The sequence below is a fragment of the Trachypithecus francoisi genome, unplaced genomic scaffold, assembly GCF_009764315.1.
Source record: "Trachypithecus francoisi isolate TF-2019V2 unplaced genomic scaffold, Tfra_2.0 Lachesis_group1, whole genome shotgun sequence".
Taxonomy (NCBI): domain Eukaryota; kingdom Metazoa; phylum Chordata; class Mammalia; order Primates; family Cercopithecidae; genus Trachypithecus; species Trachypithecus francoisi.
This window is the reverse complement of record NW_022681454.1, coordinates 57611932-57628898: the sequence shown is the minus strand read 5'-3', so window position 1 is coordinate 57628898 and position 16967 is coordinate 57611932. Positions and strand designations below refer to the sequence as shown.

The window sequence follows — 16967 nt, the reverse complement described above, 5'->3', positions numbered from 1 at the left end:
TATTTTCACCCAGTCTGTGGTTTACCTTTTCAGTCTCTTCATACTGTCTTTTGAACAGCAGAAGCGGGCCTGGGTGCAGTGGCTCACATCTGTAATCCCAGCACTTTGGGAGGCCAACGTGGAAGAATCGCTTGAGACCAGGAGTTCAAGAGAAGACTGACCAAGATAGTTAGACGCTGTCTCTAAAAATTACAATTTTAGCCAGGTGTGGTTGTGGTTGTGTGCCTGTGGGCCTAGCTACTCGAGAAGCTGAGGTGGGAGGATTGCTTGAGCACAGGAGGTTGAGGCTACAGTGAGCTGTGATTGCACCACTGTACTCCAAACTGGGAGATAGAGCAAGAACCCATCTCAAAAAAAAAAAAAAAAAGCAGATGTGATGAAATCTAATTTATTACATTTTTCTTATTTATTTATTTTTGAGCCAGAGTCTCATTCTGTCACCAGGCTGGAGTGCAGTGGTGCGATCTCAGCTCACTACAACCTCCGCCTCCCAGGTTCAAGCGATTCTCCTGCCTCAGCTTCCCGAGTAGCTGGGACTACAGGCACGCACTACCTCACCTAGCTAATTTTTGTATTTTTAGTAGAGAGAGGGTTTCACCATGTTGGCCAGGATGGCCTCGATCTCTTGACTTTGTGATCCGCCCGCCTTGGCCTCCCAAAGTGCTGAGATTACAGGTGTGAACCACTGTGCCCATTCTAATTTTTCTTTTATGAATATGGCATCTTAGAAGTCTTTGCCTAAATAAAGGTCATGAGGATTTTCTCATATGCTTTCTTTTAGAAGTTTTATAGTTTTAGGTTTCCACATTCTTTTAAAATGTAATTTTATATGCACAATGTGGTACTTTTGCTTTACTGAATCCGTAATTTAAATTTAGTTTTATAACTTGCTTTTTTTTTTCTCATTACTGTACCACGGTATTTTCATATCAGTAGTTAATTCTTTTGAATACCTACATGGCGTTCCATCAAAGAATGTATTACAATTGTATTAGCATGTTGTTATTTGTTTTTTCCTATTTTAATAATGTTCCAAGATTTGTTTTAAAATTTAGTTGAAATTTTGGTTTCAGCTGGGCGCAGTGGCTCACGCCTGTAATCCCAGCACTTTGCGGGGCCCAGGCGGGTGGATCGCCTGAAGTCAGGAGCTCTAGACCAGCCTGGCCAATATGGTGAAACCCTGTCTACTAAAAATACTAAAATTAGCCGGGCATGGTGGCAGGTGCCTGTAATCCCAGCTTTTCAGGGGGCCGAGGCAGTAGAATCGCTTGAACCCAAGAGGTGGAGGTTGCAGTGAGTTGAGATCGCCCTGTCACACTCCAGCCTGGGGGACAAGAACGAGACTTTGTCTCAAAAAAAAAAAAAAAATTTTTTTTGGTTTCTATAAATTATTGTATAATGAAGCATTTCATCCTTGTACATTTTGAGGCACACTTAAAACATAAAAGTTTTGATATAAAGTTTTGACTTTTCTTCTTCAAATATATGATGAAAATGTCAGGGAAAAGTTATGATGTAAACAATTACTATTTTAAAAATTTTAAATAACTGTCTATCTTCTATCATAACCATATTGGATTATGCTCCCCTCATGGTTCAAACAGTCATAATAGACCTGATTAGAAAGCTATGATTTTACCAATTATTTCTTTTAATTCCTTAATTTATATGCTTTATTTTGACTTCTCTTTCAGCCCCTACCACTTTTTAAGTCTCTGCAAAAAAAACTATTTGATCTCTGTAATGAGGTTATACTAGTACTAAATGGATAGATTTCTGAAAGACTAATCACTTCTCGGCCTTTTGGCTAAGATCAAGTAAAAGACTATTTCTGTTACATCCCGTGTGCTGAATTTTTTTTTGTAATTACATGGTATACATTTAGGGGATAAAAATTTCATGTTTTTTTAAAATTATTTTAATGCCATTTTATTTTTTCATGACAGATTCAAAAGCTTTGTGACAGAGTAGCTTCATCTACTTTATTGGATGATCGAAGAAATGCCGTACGTGCTCTCAAATCATTATCTAAGGTTTGTAACTTTGTAAATGTTTTAAGTTTCTTAAGTTGGATATTAGTTACTTTAGTAACATTTTTATTTTTATGTGCAGAAATATCGCTTGGAAGTGGGTATACAAGCTATGGAACATCTTATTCATGTTTTACAAACAGATCGGTAAGTCTCTATGTAATGATTTTTTTCCCTAATCTTTCTTGAACTTTTAATTTGTTTTAGAGTCAGCATCACTATTCCAAAAGATTGCTTTTTTTTTTGGTATTTTTTGGTAGAGATGGGGTTTGCCATGTTGCCCAGGCTGGTCTCGAACTCCTGGGCTTAGGCGATCTGCCCAACTTGGCCTCCCAAAGTACTGTGATTATAGGTGTGAGCCACTGCGCCTCGCCCCAAAAGTTGTTGACATACTAAAGCTATGAAGTTTTTACTTCAGTTGTCATTTTGATAAATATTTATTGGACACTGAGTACAAGCCACTGTGTTAAGCATAGAACAGACATAAAAATGGGATGAAGCAACTCTTTCATTTAGAGGCTTGAGATTTTGAGTTTGAATTGAGCAAGTGGTATTCATTTACATTGAGCAAGTAGATATTCATTTACATATAATATACATATTTTGGTATTCAGACTTGCTTTTTAAGAGAAATAAACTGCAGTAATAAGAGTTAAATGTTAAATATGAGCCTGTCTTAAGAGAAAGATTGCCAGGTATGGTGGCTCAAGCCTGAAATTCCAGCACCTTGGAAGGTTGAGGTGGGAGGATTGCTTGAGCCCGGGAGTTCGATACTAGTCTGGGCAATATAAAAAATAAAAATTAGGCCAGGAATGGTGGCTCACGCCTGGAATCCCAGCAATTTGGGAAGCCGAGGCAGGTGGATTACTTGAGATCAGGAGTTCGAGACCAGTCTGGCCAAATGGTGAAACCTGGTCTCTACTAAAAATACAAAAATTAGCCAGGCCTGCTGGTGTGTGCCTGTAATCCCAGCTACTCAGGAGTCTGAGGCAGGAGAAATCACTTGAACCCAGGAGATGGAGACTACAGTTAACCAAGATTGAGCAACTGCACTTTAACCTGGGCAACAGAGCGAGACTCTGTGTCTCGCAAAAACAAAAAAGATAAATAATAAAATAAAATAAAAATTAGCTGGGTGTGGTGTCACATACCTGTGGTCCCAGCTTCTCGGGAGGCTGAGGTGGGAGGATCACTTGAGCCTAGGAAGTCAAGGCTGCAGTGAGCCATGATCATACCACTGTACTCCAACCGGGGCAGCAGAGTGAGACCTTGTCTTGAAAAAAATAAATATAAATTTAAAGAAAAAGAAGCGGCCGGGCACGATGGCTCATGCCTGTAATCCCAGCACTTTGGGAGGCTGAGGCGGGTGGATCATCTGAGGTCGGGAGTTCAAGACCAGCCTGACCAACATGGAGAAACCCCGTCTCTACTAAAAGTACAAAATAGAGCCGGTTGTGGTGGCACATGCCTGTAATCCCAACTACTAGAGAGGCTGAGGCAGGAGAATCGCCTGAACCTGGGAGGCAGAGGTTGCAATGAGCCAAGATCACGCCATTGCACTCCAGCCTGGGCAACGAGAGCAAAACTCCATCTCAAAAAAAAAAAAAGAAAGAAAGAAAAAGAAGCATCATTTAGCCTATTTTTAGCTCTTTCAATTTTTTCTTCTTTTTTGAGACAGTTTCATTCTTGTTGCCCAGGCTAGAGTACAATAGTGCAATCGAGGCTCACTGCAGCCTCTGCCTCCCGGGTTCAAGCGATTCTGCTGCCTCAGCCTCCTGAGTAGCTAGTATTACAGGCATGCACTACCATGCCTGCCTAATTTTGTATTTTTAGTAGAAGTGGGGTTTCTCGATATTGATCAGGCTGGTCTCGAACTCCCGACCTCGGGTGATCCGCCCACCTGAGCCTCCAAAAGTGCTGGGGATTACAGGTGTGAGCCACCACACCTGGCCGTCAATTCTTTTTAAGAGATTTTATCTCCATCTTTGGTTTTCATTAACTGTGCGTGGATAGCTTCCAGATCTTAGCTACAGTTGAATGTGTCTTATAAGCTTTAGCTGCACATCATACATTTCTACCCTACCGAAATCTCTCATAAGCCTTTCAAATTCAAAATATTCAAAGTTAATTTTTCTCTGGTCCTCCTCCTAGGCTTTCCATGCCCCCTTCAACCGCTTTTACCCTAAGTTCATCTCAGTCATGAGCATCTTTCCATTCAAGTGAGAAACTGCAGGATTCTTAGGGAACTCATTCCTCTCCTGAACTCATCATGCCTACACAGGCCAAAAAACAGCTAAAGTCCATTATTTTCTTTCCATTTCCTTTTTTGGCCTTAGTTCTGGCTCAGTGTCAATCACTTAAATAATTTCCATAACCTCTGTGTTGGTTATCTTTGACTGTGTAGCAAATTACTTTGAAACTTAGTGGTTCAAAATAAAATATTTATCATCTCACAGTTTCTGTGGATCAGGAATTGAGGAGCAACTTGGCTAAGTGGGCTGAGGGTCTCTCATGAGGTTGCCATGAAGCCATCAGCCAGGTCTGCAGTCATCTGAAGGCTTGACTGGGGCTGGAGGATCTGATTCCAAGATGGCTTACTCACGTTACTGTTGACAAGAGGCCTCAGTTCCTCACCATGTTTCTCTCTCAGTGGGGCTGTTTGGTATCTCAGCTGCTCTCCCAGAGCAAACTATCCTAGAGAGATAACAAATAGAAAGCCACAATGCCTTTTATAACTCAATCTCCAAAGTCATGTACTGGCAATCCCATCGTATTCTAGTTGTTAGAAGCAGGTTAATAAGTACAGTCTATACTTAAGGAGAGGAGAATTAGGCTTCACTTTTTTGAAAGGAGCTGAATCGAAAAGTTTTGGACAATAATTGAAAACAATCATCATCTCCAAAGTATTATTTTTCTCCAATCTCTTTGTATTTCCATTCAGTCTATATATTGCAAGAATTATCCTTCTGAAATGCACATCTTCAGTCTTTCTCCCATTTATTGCATTTCACCAGTTCAGTGAAATGTAAAGTTCATGTTTCTCAAACAAAGCAAAATAGAAATGCTTTAAAAGATCTGTGTACTGCCTGTCTAACCTCATAGATTCATTTTCAGTTATATTTCAGTTATGCCCAGCTGCTTTTCTATACCAGTTAGGACCTTTTTTCTTCTCCCCAGACAGTGTAACTCAAATTGACTACCTTTTCAAAGCCAGTAAGTCTAGTGTATTTGAATAAGTGAATTGGATGAATCAGGTCTCTCTGTGTTATTAACATCATAGTAGGTAACTGTGGTAGACAGAATTGTGGTCTCCCAAAGATACCTACATCCTAATCAACAAAACCTGTGAATTTTATCTTAGATAGTGAGAGAGACTTTGCAGATATAATTAAGTTAAGGACTTTGAGATGAGATAATTATTCTGGATTACCCTGGTGGACCCAATGTTATCACAGGGTCCTTAGAAGTAGAACAGGAAAAGGCCGGGCATGGTGGCTCACACCTGTAATCCCAGCACTTTGGGAGGCCAAGGCAGGTGAATCACGAGGTCAGGAGACTGAGACCATCCTGGCTAACACGGTGAAACCCCATCTCTACTAAAAATACAAAAAATCAGCCAGGCATGGTGGCAGACACCTGTAGTCCCAGTTACTCGGGAGGCTGAGGCAGGAGAATGGCAAGAATCCAGGAGGCAGAGCTTGCAGTGAGGCAAGATGGCGCCACTGCACTCCAGCCTGGGCAACAGAGCAAGACTCTGTCTCAAAACAAAAAAGAAGTAGAACAGGAATGCAGAAGAGGAGGTCAGAGTCCTGTGATAGAAAAAAAGGACTCAACCTGCTCTTGGTGGCTTTGAAAATGGAGAGAAGAAGCCATGAGCCAGGGAATGTGGGTGGCCTTTAGAAGAGCTGGAAAAAAGGAGCAGATTAGTGTGCTGATTATACATACTTATAATCTTTTTTATTCTATGAGTGTGAAATCACACGCACATTTTATTACCAAGTCGTATAAAGTTAATGATGAAATGATTAGCATCTCTAATGTAAAGTGGTCTTTATTGTCTTTTTTTTTTTTTTTTTTGGAGACAGAGTTTCACTCTTGTTCCCCAGGCTAGAGTGCAATGGCATGATCTCGGCTCACTGCAACCTCTGCCTCCTGGATTCAAGTGATTCTCCTGCCTCAGCCTCCCAAGTAGCTGGGATTACAGGCACCTGCCACCACGGCCGGCTAATTTTTTTGTATTTTTAGTAGAGATGGGGTTTCTCCATGTTGGTCAGGCTCGTCTCGAACTCCTGACCTCAGGTGATCTGCCCACCTCAGCCTCCCAAAGTGCTGGGATTACAGGCATGAGCCACTGCGCCCAGCTATTGTCATTTTTGCCACACAGCAGAAGTGTGTAGATACTCTTGATAAAGGTTAAGTAATAGGTTAAAAAAATGTATTGCACATTTACTGTGTTAGGCATTATGCTTAGAAGTAGAGTATACCACATGGTCTTGTGAATGTGTGAACAAATAATTGTATCACGTCAGGGGCTGCTGAATGTTTTATTTTAACTCTCAGACAATAATAACAAAGAAAAACGTATAATAGCCTTGTTGTGTTTCATTCCCTTTCTTGTGTTAAATTCCCATTCCATTTGCCTGTGGTACTTATCTGTTTTCCTGTTTTCTGAGTGTTCTCTGAAGATTTTTTTTAATTTAATTGAATGCAGGGGTCTATTTATTTTATTTTATTTTTTTTAGACAAAGTCTCACTCTGTTGCCCAGGCTGGAGTACAGTGGCACGATCTCGGCTCACTGCATCACTGCAGCCTCCACTTCCTGAGTTCAAGTGATTCTCCTGCTCAGCCTCCCAAGTAGCTGGGATTACAGGCACATACCACTCCAACTAATTTTTTGTATTTTCATTTTTATTTTTTTAGTAGAGATGAGGTTACACCATCTTAGCCAGGATGGTCTCAATCTCCTGACCTCGTGATCCGCCTGCCTCAGCCTCCCAAAATGCTGGGATTACAGGCATGAGCCACTGTGCCCAGCCTCAGAGGTCTATATTCTACAACCATCTCCCCTCTCCACATTCTCATCTTCATTACTGTTTCATCTTTCTTCTCCTGACCTATACAACTAATGCTGAGAATCCTTACACTGAACCCTCTTCATCTTCAGCTATGTCAAACAAAGTTTTGTTCCCTTTCTTGACATTACCTTAAACCCCATCTGGCTGTGGGATCTACTTCCCTATAACCATCCTTTTTTTTTTTTCCCGAGACAGAGTTTTGCTCCTATTGCCCAGGCTGGAGTGCAATGGCTCGATCTCGGCTCACCGCAGCCTCTGCCTCCCAGGTTCAAGCAATTCTTCTGCCTCAGCCTCCCGAGTAGCTGGGATTACAGGCATGCACCACCATGCCCAGCTAATTTTGTATTTTTGGTAGAGACATGGTTTCTCCATGTTGGTCAAACTGGTCTTGAACTGCTGACCTCAGGTGATCTGCCTACTTCGGGCTCCCGAAGTGCTGGGACTACAGGTGTGAGCCACCATGCCCAGCCCCCTGTAACCATGTTAAGGAGAGACCACTCATTCTCCTAACTCCCATACTCAGGGCCCAAAACTTGTCTCTCACTGACGTTTTCAAAACCATGATGCCTCAATGGTTTTTTTAAATTGAGATATAATTTGTATATCATAAAGTTCACTCTTTTAAAGTGTACATTTTAGTGGTTTTAATATATTCACAAAATTGTACAATCATCACCACTCTCTAATTCCAGAACATTTGCATCATACCAAAAAGAAATCCCATATTCATCATCTGTCATTTTCTATTTTCCTCCCCCACCCCCTCTGGCATACTTGGCAACCACTAATCTACTTTCTGTCTTTTAGATTTGACTGTTTTGGACATTTCATATAGATGGAATTATACCATATGTGGCCCTTGTTTCTGGCTTCTTCGACAGCATAATATTTTAAGGTTCATCCATGTTGCAGCATGTATTAGTACATCATTCTTTTTTATGGCTGAATAATCCTTTGTGTAGTTATACCACATTTCGTTTACCCATTCATCAATTGTTGGACATTTTGGGTATTTCCACTTTTTTGCTATTATGAGTAATGCTGCTATGAACATTCATGTACTGATTTTTGTAAGGACATACGTTTTCATTTCACTGTGTTCTGTATCTAGCAGTGCATTTGCTGGGTCATGGGATAAGTTGTTTAACTTTTTGAGGAATTGCCAAACTCTGTTCACTACAGAGTATAAATACTTGTATAAAATGGCTATAACATTTTATATTTCCATCTACAATGTGTGAAGGTCCCAATTTCTCTGTATTCTTACCAGCACTTGTTATTAACCCTTATTAAAAAGTGACCATCCTAGTAAATATAAAATATAAAGTGGTATTTCTTAATTTCCTTTTCTTTTTTTTTTTTTGAGATGGAGTCTCTCTCTGTTGCCCAGGCTGGAGTGCAGTGGCACGATCTCGGCTCACTGCAACCTCCGCCTCCTGGGTTCAAGTGATTCTCCTGCCTCAGCCTCCCCAGTAGCTGGGATTACAGGCATGCACCACCACACGCAGCTAATTTTTGTATTTTTAGTAGAGATAGAGTTTGACTATATTGGCCAGGCTGCTGTCAGACTCCTGACCTCACGTGATCTGCCCGCCTTGGCCTCCCAAAGTGCTAGGATTACAGGTGTGAGCCACTGCACCCTGCCTCATTTTCTTTTTTTTTTTTTGAGATGGAGTTTCCCTTTCGTTGCCCAGGCTGGAGTGCAGTGGTGCAATCTGGCTCACCACAACCTCTGCCTCCTGGGTTCAAATGATTCTCCTACCTCAGCCTCCCAAGTAGCTGGGATTACAGGCATGCATCTGCCACTCCCAGCTAATTTTTTGTATTTTTAGTAGAGACGGGGTTTCTCCATATTGGTCAGGCTGGTCTCGAACTCCTGACCTCAGGTGATCCCCCCACCTCGGCCTCCCAAAGTGCTGGGATTATAGGTGTGAGCCACTGCGCCCAGCCCAGCCTCGTTTTCTAATTGTTTTGATTTGCATTTCCCCAATGACTGAAGATGTTGACGGTCTCTTCATGTGATTATTGGCCATTTCAATGTAGTCCTATATTTCTTTAGTAAAGTTTACTGTCAAGTGTTTTAATCTTTTTGATGTTACTTACTTACTTTTTGATGTTAATTACACGTTTTTTACAGTTTGCACTCTGTAAAAGTAGGCCTTTAGAAATGGAATTTTCTAAAATTGCTAAATAACTAAAAATGGTCGTAACAGTTTACACTCTCATCAGCAGTGTATAAGTGTAATAATTTCTTTTTTCCAGTTCGGATTCTGAAATAATAGGTTATGCTTTGGACACACTATATAATATAATATCTAATGATGAAGAAGAAGAAGTAGGTAAGTTTCCAGTTATTTTTACTGTGTTTTCTGTACATAAAATTAACTGGGTTGTGCTAATTTTGCTGGTTTTAAAGTTGGACTTATTTTATAAATGTGTAAGTTTTTTTACTTTTTTCATTAAAAGAATTTAATAAACACATAGGCTTAGATCTAGAAAAGTGTCTTTAGGATGATTGCTTTGTGTGTAAATCGGAACATTATAGTGAGATGGAATAAGATCCTTCTTTGTAAGTAATATTTTTCCCCACTTGTGTTTGGTTTTAGTTAGGCAGTAAGCATATTAGCCAGTTCTGGATTAAATAATTATTTATGGCTATTGATTGAAAATATATATTATTATCTAGTGAGCAATATAAAATTAGGGTTTTTCCTAATAAATACTTAAATTTTTACATAGGACTTATAATTTATAAAGTACAGCAATTTATTAAATTTAGATTTTTTTTCTTTACATTATGTCTGTTTGGTGAACAATGATATGGGTCAGTTTGAAATCCACACGTTTCTTTGGCATATTCATTTTCTTTTTTTTTTTTTAATGCCTGCACACTTAACATAAAGTTGTCTGTTTTTATTTATTGTCACTGTGTGAAGCTTGATTGAGGTCTGTATACATTTTGTCCTGTGTACATTTTCTATATGTTGCAAAACATATGCAGTAACATTTCACAGTTCTGTTGAAGAGTGTATTTGTCATATCAAATTGGCTGTTACAGTAGGACACAGTAGTTTTCATTATTCTGTAAAGTCAGAACAGTGGATATATTCATACATTTTATAAATCTAATTTATACTGAAATTATATGATCTCTCAAAATTCTGAGAAGACAGATAATAAAGAAGTATAGATACATATTGACCTTGCTCTTATTTTATTAAAATAAAGATAGAGCAGGAATATATGTCAATGTTAACTTCACAGAATACTGGTATTGAGAACATCTGAAACTGAATCATGTTGCATAGTCACAATTTCTTAGACATAAATATTATCTTTAAAATCCCAGCACTTTGGAAGGCGGAGGTGGAAGGATTGCTTGAACCTAGGAGTTTGAGACCAGCCTGGGCAACATAAGTGAGACCCCATCTCATTAAAAAAAAATTGTTTTAACCAATTTCTCCATATCTATCCATCCTATAGCTTAACTTTATTAATTTCTTAAGGGTGAAAAATATTCAGTAAATGTAATTTGGTACCCATGGAAAAAAGGTTGTCAGTCACATGACAATACATATATACAAAACACTCAAGAGTATACTTTGAAGCAAAAGATACTTATTTTCCCTAGTTATTTCTACAATGAGAAAGTTAGATACAACATAGTTATTCAAACACATTTTAAAAAATTACATTCTTTTCTTTCCTTTTATCCCCCTTAGTTGTTTCAGATTAAAAATTTAACTCTTTTTCTAGTTAATTTGCTGGAGTAATTTTTTCTGTTCTTAAAAAAAATTTGTAGCAACAATATTTTTTAGGTGGTTTTCTTTGTTATAAATCATGTTATAATCATGTTTAGAGCCCACCTGTTTCATTTTTTCTTTGTGTTTTTAGGCTCTTTAATTTAGCATCCAAAAATGATCCTTTGGATAAACAGTAATAGAATCAATTTTATTAAGGACCTTTTTTTTCCCTGAAAATGTAGTCATTGTGAAAGAGTCAATTAAAAAGTAGACATTGGGGTGGCCACGGTGGCTCACGCCTGTAATCCCAGCAATTTGGGAGGCTGAGGAGGGTGGATCACTTGAGGTCAGGGGTTGTTCGAGACCAGCCTGGCCAACCTGGAGAAACCCCATCTGTACTAAAAACACAAAAATTAGCCAGGCATGGTGTTGCACACCTGTAATCCCAGCTACTTGACAGGCTGAGGCAGGAGAATCACTTGAACCCGAGAGGCAGAGGTTGCAGTGAGCCAAGATTGCACTACTGCACTCCAGCCTGGGCAACAGAGCAAGACTCTGTCTTAAAAAAAAAAAAAAAATAGGCCGGTGTGGTGGCTCACGCCTGTAATTCCAGCACTTTGGGAGGCCAGGGCGGGCAGATCACGAAGTCAGGAGTTTGAGACCAGCCTGACCAACATGGTGAAACCCTGTCTCTACTAAAAATATCAAAATTAGCCAGGCATGGTGGCACACGTCTGTAATCCCAACTACTCAGGAGGCTGAGGCAGTAGAATCACTTGAACCCAGGAGGCGGAGGTTGCAGTGAGCCGAGATTGTACCATAGCACTCCAGCCTGGGCGACAGAGGAAGACTCTGTCTCAAAAATAAAATAAAATAAAAATAGACATTAAGACATGTCCTTCAGTTCTGTTATTGATACTTTGCTTTTATTGCTTTGTGAAATGGTAATTCTTAGCTGACATAATGAACTACATTTTAGAGTTCTTTGACTATTTTACAACCTTCTAATGATAAATCTGTCTCCTAGTCCTAAAAATACAGCATATGCTAAATCTCTTTTAGTATATCTGAGGTATTTGACCAAAGTAAATATGGATCTGTTCTTCCAAATGGTTATGTAGCTTATTAAACATTTTAATTTTAAGCTACTATTTTACTGTGTATACTACTATATTAAAAAAACTGTTGTCTTTATCACCCGCTTTTTATTTATTTATTTTTGTCTACCTTTTCAGATGACGTTGAAGGTAAAAGATTGCATTTACATATGCATGGTGCTTTTAGGCATAGTTTCTGATAATATAAAAGGACACTGTCAAGTACTGTTTCTTCTGGCTGGTAAAAAATCTGAAATTTGTTTTACTATGTAAGAATTATTTAATTGAAAAGAAATATTTGGCCGGGCGCGGTGGCTCAAGCCTGTAATCCCAGCACTTTGGGAGGCCGAGACGGGCGGATCACGAGGTCAGGAGATCGAGACCATCCTGGCTAACATGGTGAAACCCCGTCTCTACTAAAAATACAAAAAACTAGCCGGGCGAGGTGGCGGGCGCCTGTAGTCCCAGCTACTCGGGAGGCTGAGGCAGGAGAATGGCGTGAACCCGGGAGGCGGAGCTTGCAGTGAGCCGAGATTGCGCCACTGCACTCCAGTCTGGGCGACAGAGCGAGACTCCGCCTCAAAAAAAAAAAAAAAAAAGAAAAGAAATATTTAATAAACTTACATTACTATTATTTCTACAGTTACTAAATCTGTTTACTGTCCAGAACACATAAAATATTCTAGGGCACCTTTAAATAAAATTAAAGCTTTTTCTGGCCGGGCGTGGTGATCCACACTTGTAATCCCAGCACTTTGGGAGGCCAAGGCGGGCAGATCACTTGAGTTCAGGAGTTCAAGATCAGCCTGGCCAGCATGGTGAAACCCTCTTTCTACTAAAAATACAAAAATTAGCCAGGTGTGGTGACTGGTGCCTGTAATCTCAGTTACTTGGGAGGCTGAGGCAGGAGAATTGCTTGAACCCAGGAGACGGAGGTTGCAGTGAGATCGTGCCACTGCACCATCCAGCCTGGGTGACAGAGTGAGACTCCGTCTCAAAAAAAAAAAAAAGAATAAATAAAAATTAAAGCTTTTTCTCTGGTAGGACAATATATCCAAAATTACTTTGTGTGTACTTCCTGGAAAAAAAGTTTTTAGACAGTTCATTTAAAAATACTTGCCAAGAGCAGTGGTGCATGCCTGTAGTCCCAACTACTCGGGAGACTAAAGTGGGAGAATCACTTGAGCCCAGGAGTTCGAGGCTGCAGTGAGCAATGATTGCACCTGTGAATACCCACTGCAGTCAAGGCTGGACAACATAGTGAAACCCTGCCTCTAAAAAAAATAAAAATAAAAATCTTTAGAAGTAATATTTGAATATGTATACCCATATTACCTATATTCAGTAAGAACTGGAAGGTGTTCTAGTTCAGAGAATGTATATTGATATTGTCCCTTTAAAATTGATGTTTTAGTTATTGACATTTCTTACATTAACTCATAGAACTCACTAATTTTTTATTCTCTCTAATCTCTTTCAAGTTTCATTTACTTTTAACATTGATATTTGTTTTCTTCATGACTAAAGTAACCAAATTTTTTTGGTTTGTTTTGTTTTACCAATTTTCTTGAGGTGCTTAACTTTTTTTAAAAGAAGAAGGAAATATTCTTACCTAAAGCAGTGTTTAAAAGGTATATAACAAAGTTACCTATATATAATAAAAATACTAACAAAGAAACTAACTTATTAAAGTATGAAAGCATTACCTTTTGTGACATTTGAATCCTTTGTTTGACCTCAGATGATACCAGAGCATTGTGCCTTGACTCGTGTCAAGCTGTTTCCTTGTTGGGTGGTAAAGATCAGTAGTTGTTTCTATTTTTGTGATATCATATTTATAGAGAGCTTTAAAACTTATCGAGTGCTTTCATGTTTATCTTATGTAATCCTCATAGCAGCCAGTAAGGTAGGTGGTATTTTTCTACTTTCTAAAGATGAGAAAATGGAAGCCCAGTGATGATGTAACATATGGTATCATTAAGTAAGTAGAAGAACAATTTTACTTTTTTTTTTTTTTTGAGACAGAGTCTCCCTCTGTTGCCGGCTAGAGTGCAGTGGTGCAGTCTCAGCTCACTGCAGCCTCCGCCTCCTGAGTTCAAGTGATTCTTGTGCCTCAGCCTCCCAAGTAGCCAGGATTACAGGCGTGCGCCACCACACCCAGCTAATTTTTGTACTTTTAGTAGAGACAGAGTTTCACCATGTTGGCCAGGTTGGTCTTGATCTCCAGACCTCGTGATCCTCCCTCCTTGGCCTCCCAAAGTGTTGGTATTACAGGTGTGAGCCACCACCGTGCCCAGCCAGAACAATATTTTTTAATACATCTTTTCCTTTTTTTTTTTTTAAGTATTTCTTAGATTTTTAATTCAATAAATTATGGCCAATTTTTCTTTATTTTTCTAAATGGGTTCTTTATTAAATCATATAATTCACATAACTAGTTTATAGAATATTTGGATAAATGTTAAAAAAAGTATACGTGTACCTGGCCAGGCACAGTGACTCACCTGCACTTTGGGAGGCCGAGGCAGGCGGATCACAAAGTCAGGAGATCAAGACCATCCTGGCTAACACAGTGAAACCCTCTCTCTACTGAAAATACAAAAAATTAGCCAGGCGTGGTGGCAGGCGCCTGTAGTCCCAGCTACTCAGGAGGCTGAAGCAGGAGAATGGCATGAACCTGGGAGGCGAAGCTTGCAGGGAGCCAAGATTATGCCGCTGCACTCCAGCCTGGGCAACTGCTTCTCAAAAAATAAAAAAAAGTATACGTGTACCTGTTCAATTAACTACCAGTATAAACAAAGATTATTTGATATTTCTTCACTCTGAGTTAGGACTGTTTTTATTAGGATATCTCCTTTTATAAAGCAATTTCCTTTTTTTCATAATATAGGTTGTGAACTTAGTATAAAGTAGAATTCCAAAGAGAAGATCCAGAAATATTTTTAAACATTGTTTACACCTCTGGAAAAAGTACTACTAGAAATACATTTTAAGAGTAAATGTATCTATGCATGTGTACTTAAATGCCAGTCATATGAACAGGCCTGAAAACTATCCAGAGCTATACAGATGATGGTTCAACTTAACGATTTTTTGACTTACGATGGTGTGAAAGCAAAATGCATTCAGTAGAATCTATACTTCGAGTACCCATACAACCATTCTGTTTTTTCACCTTCAGTACAGTAGTCGGCAAATTACATGAGATAGTCAATACTTGATTATAAAATAGGATTTCTGTTATGTTTTGCCCAGCTGTAGGGTAATGTAAGTGTTCTGGGCACATTTAGAGTAGGTTAAACATTAAATACATTTTCAACCTATGATATTTTCAGTTTATGATGGGCTTATCAGGACATAGCCCCATTGTAAGTTGAGGAGCATCTGTGTAAGTACTTCGAATGGGCATTTTTTTATTTAACATACCTATCTTAAATTTATTTTTACTATGGTAACAAAGGGCTATTTCATTTTTATCTTATTTTTTTCATTTACCTTACAATAAATGGTCATTTACTTTTACAGGTTATAAATACACAATATAGTATATAAACTGTAGGCTATAAAAAACTTAGCTCTAAAGATTGTAATCTAATGATTACTGATGAGGGAAGATGGGTTTACTTGTTTCATGCCTTTGCGTACACGTATAATAGGTACAATTTCTCATGGTTCTGGTTTTTATTCACAACTTTTAGATACTAGTGTAGTAGTTTATAGTAGTTGTAGCTTAATTTACTGCTACACTGAAAGCTTTGTGTATTACCTTAATTGCTTAGCTAATTTGGGGATACTTCGTTAAAGTGCAGAAGTGCTGTCTTATGACTAACTTAAAAGAAATGGCGTATGTCTCACACTTTTTAAAACTGACAGTGTTAAACCAGAAGGAACAATTGATCCTTGGAATAGGACCATATTTTATTAGTTCAATTCAAAATGTAAATTTTAATTCTATACCAATAAGCTACAGCATATTATACAATATAGCTACAGAATAAATGAAAAATAGTAACTCTGCTTCTTGCTGAGTTACTTGCTTGTGCCCAGTGCAAACACTGAATGAAACTTTTTCTGGTATTAGACCTGACTTCCTTGAAGCATAGCACAGAAGTTCTAGAGAGTGCTCTGTATTAAAACGGGTTCATAGTTAAATAAACATAAATATGCGTTCCACTCTGAAGCTTCATAAAGTTTACACTGGTCTAGTAAGTGCTGAGAAGCCTGCAGTGAAGAAACCTGTTCAACTTTAATCCAAATATATTTGTCCACAGGGGCTTACTTCTGCCACATACTTATTAACGTGCCACACTATCCTTTGTTTTGAAATATACTAACCAAGGCTTGGTTAATTGCTTGTGTTTACATACATAAAAATATTTCAGCATTTTTAAAATACATTTTAGGGGAAGAATCCATCAAGTCTATATATGGGTTTTTTTCTTCCTTTTTAGATTTGTTTATAATTTTTAATGTTTTCCCAAATGTCAATAACTATAATAGCTTTTCTCACGAGGTCACAAACTTTTGACCCAAGGGCATTGTCTGTCTTATAAGCAAGGCTGTTTGACCCATATAGTATTTTAAGTAATGTGACTAAGTTGCCAGTATTATAAATTGGGAGCTTTGTGTCAATGTTTGTATTTTAGACTTTATTTTTTAAAAACCTGAAGATTGACAATACCTGGATCTGCATTCCTACATGGCAACAGGCAGCTGGAATTAAGTAACTGCTGTTTTCCTTAGATAGGGCATATACTCCCCATCCTCTAATGTTAGCCTGCTTCACTCACTCCCGTTACTGTCTTTTGTTTATAGTCAAGTTTTCGTTCTCTACTATCTTCACATCACTGAGATAAAAATACTTATACTATAAATTATTTTCAAACATATGATTTTTTAAGCTATATATCCCATTCAACAAATATGACTATATGCAAACGGAAAATAGCCCTACAAAGCACCCATGACTAAGTTAATATTGCTGTGATTTTAATTTCTAGAGGGAGACAATTCTGAGAGAG

The 16967-nt window shown here is 38.6% G+C and overlaps 1 protein-coding gene across 4 annotated transcripts in view; it reads left to right on the top strand.

Moving 5' to 3' along the window:
* USO1 (USO1 vesicle transport factor) overlaps positions 1 to 16967 on the top strand; it is a 90873-nt gene that overhangs the window by 21768 nt on the left and 52138 nt on the right. For 2 of the 4 annotated variants that reach the window (XM_033214408.1, XM_033214406.1), the window contains exons 2-5: positions 1947 to 2033; positions 2113 to 2177; positions 9369 to 9445; positions 12085 to 12096. In XM_033214408.1, coding sequence (XP_033070299.1) covers positions 1947 to 2033; positions 2113 to 2177; positions 9369 to 9445; positions 12085 to 12096 — 241 coding nt within the window. The remainder of the gene's footprint in view (positions 1 to 1946; positions 2034 to 2112; positions 2178 to 9368; positions 9446 to 12084; positions 12097 to 16967) is intronic. The other 2 variants (XM_033214409.1, XM_033214407.1) reach the window with 1 other exon arrangement.